We start from the raw sequence: 10,057 nt of genomic DNA on the forward strand, positions 1-10,057 counted from the left end.
AAATCCACGTTGCTCACCAATATAAAGTAGATGTTCAAGATCAGCCGGTGTTGGTCTTCGTAGGTACTCATCGCCGAATAGATTTATTATTCCTTCAACAAAATGTTCGACACATAACCGAGCAGTAGTTACACCGAGTCGGAGGTATTCGTAAACAGCGTCAGCCGCAGAACCATACGCCAAGACACGAATGGCTGCTGTACACTTTTGAAGTGCAGAGAGACTACGCCTTCCGAGAGCATCTTTCTTTTCTCGAAAGTATTCAACTTCATTAGAGAGTCGATCAACAATACGCATGAACAATGACTTGTTCATTCTAAATCGTCGTCGGAATAGATTTTCAGGATATGTTGGATTTTCACTGAAATAATCATTCCATAAACGTTGATCGCCTTCTTCCCGGTTTCTTTCTATATGAACCCGTTTTTTTCTTCTTTTTCTTTCGACTTCTTGATCACCATAATTATTTGCTAAATTCTCGAGTGTTTGATCAAAATAGTCATCAAAATATTGATCAAAATATTGATCAAAACTTTCATCATCTTGATCAAAAGTGTTATGAGAAGAAGAAGCCATTGAATAAATATAGTTGATCAAGGAGAATTATTTTTAAATAATTCGTAAAAGGAGTTGTGATAAAAAAAAAAAGAAAAAACTTTTGGTGAGAATAGCTTTGAGATGATGACAAAAGGAGAATAGCTTTGTGATGATGAGATGAGAAAGGTGAGAAGAAGTCTTGGTGATTCCAAGCTCTGAAGAAGAGCGTTTGGTGAGAAGGTGAGAAGAAGTCTTGGTGATTACAATGGATGGTGAATGAAATCTTTATATAGAGCAAATGACTTGTATAGATTACAACATCTCGTGACTTGTTCTCGTGTCACATAAATACAAACATTAGTAAAACACATACAACCTTGTGACCACTTGTGACACATACATACAAACATAAGTACAACACCCGTGACACATACATACAAGCTTGTTCTCTCTTTTGACATTTTTTGCTTCTGCTTCTCAACAATCTTGCGACCTCACCCGTGATCATCTTTGTCTCGTGACCTCTTATCATCATCTTTGTCTCTCTGCACACAAATATAAAGACACAACAGATGAAAGATCACACCAGAAACATGAAACATAAGAGAAATTTTATAACACAACAACAATTTTATAGAAGAACAGAGATTTTTTAACACAACATATCACAACAACTTGAAACATACAGAGAGAAACATGAAACAGAACAAGAAAACTAGAGGAATAACATAAGTTGAAACATAGAGGAATTAAACATCTTCAAACACTCAATTTATTAGCTTCTGCTTTAGAGCTTCTTCAGCTTCAGAAAGTGGGTCTTTTTTGGAGATGAGACTTTCAAGCAAACGTTGCTTCGAAAGTCTCTCTTTAACGATCAAATCTCTCTCTTTAATAGACCACATTGTCTGAAACTCAGCTGTTCCTTTCCCTTCCTGGTGATCTCCTATACTTCTCTTACCGCTTGCTGCTTTCGCCGCCTTAACACCAGGAGGTCGTTGCGTTGCTTGATCACAGAGAGGGGAAGTTGCTCCATCTGATTGTGCTCCATCACACTTTCTCTTCTTACTGCTTCCAGTAATCTTGTGCGTTGCAGCTTCACACCATTTCTGGTCGTGCCTCAACTCCTCCCAAGCATGGTGAAGGTTAAATTTTGTTTTATGGTCGTTGGCAAAGATGGTGTGTGCCATTTTCACAATATCAGCCTCACTCTGACCACTTGTTTTCTGTCTTGTTGCAACCGCATAGCATCCAGAGAACTTGCAAACAAGATCGTTAATCTTCTGCCACCTTTGCTTACACTGAATGGGCTCTATCTTCTCACCCCTTTCCACCTTTGGACTTTCTGCATAGTACTCTGCAATGTGTTGCCAGAAAGCTCCTGCTTTCTGTTCATTGCCCACCAAAGGGTCCTTACTCGTGTTTAGCCAGGCGCTAATGAGGACTAGATCATCTGACACTGTCCATTTCCTTCTTCCTCTCCGCCTTGTTGGTGACTCTTCACAGAAGCTAGAGGTTTCAGTAGGGAGTTGAGATGAACCGTGCTCACCACCATGTGAAAAACGTGCATAAGGAAAGGTTTCAGGAAAGACAATATCTTGTTGACTGTTCAACAGCTCAACAAAATTGGTAGAATCCATATCCTGATATGTGAGAGAAGAGAGGAAGAAGAAGAAATGTGTTTATTGATGAAAACAAAGAGAGAAATGTGCTGTTTTAATACGAGATAGGAGAGGAAGTTCGTGTTAGGTAGCTTTTAATTAGCTTTACTCTTTGATTTTATTTGAGTTGAGGTGATTAGACAAGTATCTAACAAATTTATTATCTAGCACACATCAGAGCAATACTATCTAACACAAGCATTGAACACAACCATTAATCGCAAGCATTCATCACAACCATAACCTAAATCTAACCAGCATTTATTAAGCAGTCAACTATGAAGTTTTGGACACTTACCTAATCGAGAGTCTCAAGTAGTGCTTCACACCCTTTCTCACCGGGCCAACACCTCCAAAAAATAAGATGTCTTTGGCTGCTCATTCAAATCTTTGCCTCCTCACATGATTCATCAACGCAAACCAAAGCAAATAAAATTATGTAAATAAATGATTTCAATGTAAACCAAACCAAATCAGAAGATGATCTATAGAGAACAATACACAACAATACTGAGCCGAACTTCCAATCATTTACCAGTTTGCTAGATTAAGAACTAGCTAATTTAAATCTCAATCTAAACTAACTAGTCTCAATCTTTACCAGTTTCAATCTCAATCTAAACTAACTAGTCTCAAACGTTACCGGATTCAATCTGAACTAACTTAATACCAAAAATACTGAGCCAAAGTGCGAAACATTTACCACTTCGGAAGTGATCTCAAAGTTGAAGAGATCGGTCTTCTGACGGAGAAGAAGAGAGAAGACGGCATCGACGCCGTGATGAAGACCGAGAGAGTCGATTTCTGTGGTGGTCTCGTTAGGTCTTCTGACGGAGAAGTAGAGAGAAGACGGAATCGCGGCTTTGATGAGTACCGAGACACTCGTCGTCCATGGTGGGTTCTTCTGCCGGAGAAGACGTGAAGCGACGGAGGAGACTTCGTTGGGACTGAGAGAAGACAGAGGAGACGCCGTAAGGACCGACACAGTCTTCGTCCTTGGTGGATTTTGATCCTTCTTCTGGCGGTTAAGACGAGAGAAGACGGAGGACGAAACAATAGAAGACGTTTGATCGGTGGTGGGTTTCGATCCTTCTACTGCCGGCGATGACGAGACCATACGGAGGAGACGCCGTCTGGATCGCGATAGCCGTCGTCCTTGCTGCTGGGTTTCGATCTGTTGTGGGTTTCGATCGGTTGTGGTTTCGATCGGTGGTTGTTTCGATCGGCGACGGAGAAGACGAGAAGACGAGAACCACGACGGAGGATCAGTGGTGGAGGCACGGTCGTGGGTTTGGATCTTTCGTCGGTTCGCTCCTTCTTTGTTGACGGAGAAAACGAAGAGAGATGAGAGAACGAAGTGAGAGGAGAGAAGAAAAGAAAACAGAAAAGAAAATAGAAAAAAAAATACCTTTGCCTCTTGTGCTGACACGTGCCTCTAACACCTCCCTTATTACCGATCACAAAAATCCCAAAGTAAGTATCGATAATCTCCTTTTCCTTTTGTTTTGATTTAATTAATTCACTTATTTGGGCTAAGGATCCCATTAAGAACTAGGGATAAATATGGTCTAACAAGTTTATTGGTGGAAGAGGAGAAGAAAGTCCTCGTGTGCTGTGAGAGATGGATGGACATCCAAGACGCGACCAAGTCCAACGACTTTGTATACCTTGCTGGGGAGGATAATAAAATCACAAACGTGGATTTCGGAGCATCTAAACTATGGTTGTCTTTTTTTCCACTTTTATTTAGTTATGTTCCAAGTTTGGTTCAAATCCAGTGACCTATAGGCACAAGAAATGACTAAATAAGCTACATATGCAATCTTTTAATAATCAGTGAATTTTTTATTTCCCTAAGAAGTTGTCACATGGATTTTTTTTTCTAATTACTTTAAATAGTAAAAAAATAATTTGAATTAAAAATTGACTACTGTAATTATTTAAATAGGGAAAATATCTACAAGAATTGAAGGTTTCCATATGTGTAATATGCAAGGACGGGCTTGTATTCAAGCTCGTCAAACATTAGCTTAAAAGCAAATGTTTATTTAATTTTATTAAATTTGATTTAAATTTCCATTTAAAAAAAATTCTGAATTTTATTTAATTTTTTTGTTTATTTTATTAATTAAAAAAATTAAAAAAAAAACTGACACATCATCTTTTTACCTGTATTATTGGTCATTTTTTACTTTGTAGGTTTTTTGTGATACAAATGTCAGTTTGAAGGTTAAAAGTGTTAGTGAAAAAATGACAAAACTTAGGTTCACCCCATGTGGTGAACTCTCAAATTCACCTCTATTATTAACACCAATCAAATTGCCATGTAAGATTAGTAAATAAGGAAGGAATAAAAACTAACAAAAAAAAGAAAAATAGCTAAAAAATAAAAAAGAAGGAGACGTAGCCGTTAGAAAAAGATTAGAACGTGATCTCCATCGGCTTCTTCTTCTCCGTCGCCCAATTTCGGTTTCACCTTCTCCAAACCAAATCAAGCCATGTTTGACGGCGATGACAACAATCTGCAACGGCTTCTGAGTAGCTAAGCTTCTTTTTTGCCGAGAGATTATCAATAGCACGTTCTGATAATCACATTATTTTTCTGATAATCACAATTCCTGATAATCACAATTCCTGAAAATCATTATGGTTCTTTGTTTTTATGAGAAGAAAACAGAGTATTTAAAATTTATTTTTATTGAAAATTGTTGTTTACACACACAGTGGTTAGCAAGATATGCGAGCTTGACAACCACACCTTGTGGTTGGTCGTGAAAATGATTTCTTGACCTTAGGTTCTTGTCTAAACCCCTCTTTTGAGCATACATAAACCACCCTTACTAGCTTCTGGTTTTTTCTCGAAGTCCGTTGTCTCCTTACATCGAAACCATGATTGCATCCATACTTTCTATAAGCTTTATATGCAGACTCATCAGAACTAAACTCCATTCCAATACATAGTTCATAGCTTTTCTGATTTTCATTGTTTGCCTCTAAAGCATCAACAGCTTTAGTCTGAAGATGTTCCTCGTTGTTGTCTATGTTCTCTTCTTCATCGAAATCACTGACTGAAGCATCATCACTACTGAGTGTATCATCTTTTTCCTCGAGTAAAAGCTCATCCGGATTCTGACTTAACAAACGAGTTTCACCGGAGACTTGCAAACTAGATTCACCCTGACTAATGGGAACTGTTTCTTGACCACTTAAATGACTATTCTCCATTGCAACTATATAGCAAAATATAAACTCCAGTCAAAGATTACCTTAGATAACATATAACAATTATACCTTATTTTAATAGAGATTCTAGAAAATTGATGTTCTTAACTTGAAAGAGAATAAAAGAAAGTAGAGCAACATACGGATGCAAACAACGTAGCTCGAGGCTGTAATTCAGGCTATAAATTACTTGGGAGCAGCTTCCTATTATCAAACTTCAAGAGAATTCTCAAAACCTAATTGATAAAACAAGATCACGTTCTAATCCTTTTTTAACGGCTACGTCTCCTTTTTTTTTTTTTAGCTATTTTCCTTTTTTTTGTTAGTTTTAATTTTTTCCTTATTTACTAATCCTACATGGAAATTTGATTGGTGTTAATAATAGAGGTGAATCTGAGAGTTCACCACATGGGGTGAACCTAAGTTTTGTCCGTGAAAAAACATCAAAATTTAAAGTGATAGCAAGTTACACTTTGAGGATTTTTTATGTGACTTTCCTGAAGTAGGCAATGAAAATGACTTTGAGTTGCTATATTGAAACTTGTATCTGTGAGGATACCCATGAAGTTTATAACAGCTAGAAGCCAGAATAAAACCTGTATATTTAAGGCAGAGCCGGTCCTAGTAATTACAAGGCTAGAAGCCAGAATAAAACCTGTAATACCTGTAACATCAACCCAACCACTATGCTACTGAGAACTCACCGTCCTTATGTGACCGTTTATAATCTTAATATTTGGCGGCCGGAAGCACAAGCTCCAAGGCCGGTACTGATCTAGGGTAAAACCAAATATTAAAAAGGAATATATACAGAATAGATGCAACAATATGAAATACTAGGGGCATGTCCGCGCTTCGCGCGGAATATTGTTTTATTGTTGTTAATTATTATTTTTCGGATGATATAGCTAGTTAACTATGTGATCGTCTTTATTTGCTAAGAACATTATTTGGTATTTTTATTATGTTATGTAGTAATAGGTGATATGCTAACATATTATGTGTTTGTTTTTTTAATAGTGTGTTGGTGTGGGTATAATAGTACCTTATTAGTGGTGGAGTGAGTTTGTGATGTAATGCATATTGAATTTCAATAATTTTACATTTAGGCATTTGTTGAATTTAAGGCTAATAGTTTCAGGGTAAAAATTAATATTTTTTCTAATTATTTGAACATTACTTTTTAAAGATGTTTTGTGTTCTCTCCCTATATTTTTACATTGAGCCGTAACCATCTATGCATTTCGTTTACCTTTCCCTTATGTTGTGATTCTCGCCATCACCGAAAAAGACTCACATATGTGCTCTTGTTTTTCCTCACCTTTTTCTCCTCTTTTTCCTTAGATTTCGGCTCATGTTAGGAACTGAATCTCTTTGGGTTGGGTCAGAGTTTAGTCGTCTTTGAAGTTGTTTTCCTCGTCGTTGGCTTACCATCGATAGTCCCTTCTCGTCTTAGTTTTCAAGATATGGTTTTTGGTGATCTGACTTCTATAGCTCGAGGACGGCTCCGCGATTGAATGATTTTGTTTTGTCTACCCTTCCATCTATGTTCCCTCATCTCGTTGCAACTTTCATGGCTGCTTGCGTCTCTGTGACTCTCCCTTTCACCATGTTTGCCACTCCAGATTTGGATAGTTTTCTCCTCAATATGCTCTGTAGATTTTGAAGATTGTTTCTGGTCTCAAGTCTGGGCTCTGGTTTCTCGGGGGTTGGCTTCCGTTCTCTTCTTCCCTTGCTTCCCTTGGTATAAGTGTGTGGTATTAGTCTCTTGGAGCTTTGGTCTCTTCTATCCAGAGTTTTGTGGTTCTTCACTTGCATAGACGTCTTGTTTGTGCTTGTTTAGTTTGTGAGGTGATTCTTACCGTTCGTTATGTATGTCTCTTCCTGCTTCGTGGTGATTTTAGCCTTCTGTTGATTATTTTTCCTCTAACCCGCTTTCTTGGTTCTTTGCATTGGTCTTTGATCACGCTCCTTTGTGTTCAAGCGATTGCTTTATCTCAAGATTATATTTCTACATTTTTCTGACTTTTGATTGTTCTGGCCAAGACACTCAATGATAATGTGGGGTAAGTTAATTTTCGTTCTTGATCGCCTTTGAGCTCTGGACCTTTATTGAGTTAGTGTTACTTTGGAATTTTTTTTCTCTATGATTATGGAGGTTTTATGTTTAGATTATGTGTTTTGCTTTAGTTTGGTTAATATTAAGATAAATATATAGTTGTAAATGAAATAATATAAAATAGTAAAAAATAATAAAATAGTGAAAGTTTATGTTATGTTTAGCAGTGAATAAATTAAATATTAAAATACATTTATATTTTTTTACTTATTTCTTTATTCGTTTTGCAATTTTTTGAACAATAAAATAGATTATCAAACTTCAAATGATGATAGTTAGTGTGAGAAGGATTAGATAGTGCATAATTAGAAAATAATGAACCAAATTGCAATAGTCTAAAAGAAGAAAGATCTAAAATGTAAAAAGACAAAAAAAGAGGACACATGTCAACAAACTCCCCTTCCACATGTCATAAGAAGAGAGAAAAGTCTACTTTATATATATAGATTATCAAACTTCAAATGATGATAGTTAGTGTGAGAAGGATTAGATAGTGCATAATTAGAAAATAATGAACCAAATTGCAATAGTCTAAAAGAAGAAGGATCTAAAATGTAAAAAGACAAAAAAAGAGGACACATGTCAACAAACCCCCCCTTCCACATGTCATAAGAAGAGAGAAAAGTCTACTTTATATATATAGATATCCAAATTGTTTCACTCATGCTAAACATGTAATGGTATATGAGCTTCCATGCTGTTTCCACCATCATAAGCAAGCGGCACAAGCTGTATGTACAATGCAGATTGTAGCAAGTAATCTCTTCACAACATCATACAGAAACAACTGAAGAGCCCAATGGAGAACCTGCAAATGAAAGTTTAGTTCTAGCTCATGTTTCCTTACCATACTTTAGTCTATCGATTTATTTTTCAGAAGAATTGTGATATATATCTTGTACTCTATTCAACCGAAGAGAGAAGTCACGTGAATGTGCACGTGCAGTGTTTAAATAACTCTTTAAGAGAAGTAGTTGCTGTTACAGAGAATAGCTCTAGCTTACGATTGTTTTGTATGTTCGGAAGGCGAAACAATTTCTTGGAAACAGTACGGAAAACAAAGAAAGAGATGCCTTGTGCATGAACTCAAGTTAAGATATTAAGATTGTAATTCATTAATTTACTGTGGTAATACAGAGCTCGAAATCCATCACCCAATCAACCCACATCATTTTGGATAAAACACTACAAGAAAATATGAATATTGCTACCAGTAGTGGTCCATCGCTGTGTCAGGATGTACAAGATGGCAAGGGCGAGGCGATAATGTGGTGCATTAGAGAATTTTGCTTATCCTTATCGACAGCCATCCTGTAACATCTTCATGATCCATCCCAGAAACCTTTCTTAACACCTGAATAAGAGGAAATGATTAACGTCTCGTCTCTTTTCAGACTCACGTTTAAAGCTCTAACCAGAGGAAAGACATAATGTACCTCATCGCCCTCATCTGCAATTGGTAGTACTCTTGAACAATGTGAGAATCCAGCTTATTTGAGGGTGACACATTGTCTATCGCCATATTCGGGGCTATTGGTAGCTCTAACCGTTATTTCTGCACTTCAAGTTTTCTTGATAACTCTTTGTTCAGCTCATGTGGTTAAGATACATGACAAACATTAAGAAATCATGGTAGGACATTACGAATGATGCTAGATCATGCAAGAATATTAAGTTTCTGATAATTTAAATTTACCAGAGCACATTGAGGTAGTGAATTGATGATGCTTGGACCAGTTCCTCTTTTTCAATTGCCAACTGCAGCCAAATATGCAAATAACTACCAAGTTATCATCCAGGAAGATACATGATTTGGAAACCACATTATTTACCTTGTCTTCAATGCAATGGTAAAAAAACATCCAAACCTTATTTACCTAGTCTTCCAAACTGTTGACTTCAGAAGCCAGTATTTGGGAACGCACATCAGGAGCACTACATTCCAGCAGCGCATCTTCTTACTCAATCCTAACAGATACAAGTTCTCCCTGTAAGGAAAACAGTGATAAATTAAGTTAAGGCTCTTGGGATAATTTACAAAATAGCCTAGTGGATGGAAGAGCACGGCATACATATACTCATACAGAATCATACTGAGAAAAAACTTAAATTTTGATTCTCATAAGTAACCATCAAGAGATTTGATAAACGGAATGCCAAAACATAACTTCAAGATTCATCTAGACGACCACTACAGCAAATATAAATATCATGCTTTTTTACTAAAATATACTCATAGACCATAAATATTTTTTTGAATAAATAAATATTTTTAAAAATACCATATAATTTTTTAAAAACATAGCCATTCTTAAATATTTTTTTGAATAAATAAATATTTTTTAATTTAATCAACTGAAAATAATATACGTACAATTGTGTGAGTCAAATTCTAGTTTTATTGATGCATGTTATATATTAGTGATGTATGTTTTAGGTAACATTTTAATGATGCACGTTTTTTTAAATCTCCATTATTAAAATTATGCACGTAAGGATAACTCATGAGTTTTTTTGTTGA

The 10,057-nt window shown here is 36.3% G+C and overlaps 1 protein-coding gene across 1 annotated transcript; it reads right to left on the minus strand.

The window, feature by feature from the left end:
- Positions 1 to 4,922: 4,922 nt before the first annotated feature.
- Positions 4,923 to 5,420, minus strand: LOC106453693. Its single transcript, XM_013895913.1, has one exon. It carries the CDS (start codon positions 5,418 to 5,420, stop codon positions 4,923 to 4,925), a length of 498 nt encoding a protein of 165 aa, XP_013751367.1.
- Positions 5,421 to 10,057: the final 4,637 nt, after the last annotated feature.

This window comes from Brassica napus, chromosome C1 (genome assembly GCF_020379485.1).
Source record: "Brassica napus cultivar Da-Ae chromosome C1, Da-Ae, whole genome shotgun sequence".
Classification (NCBI taxonomy): domain Eukaryota; kingdom Viridiplantae; phylum Streptophyta; class Magnoliopsida; order Brassicales; family Brassicaceae; genus Brassica; species Brassica napus.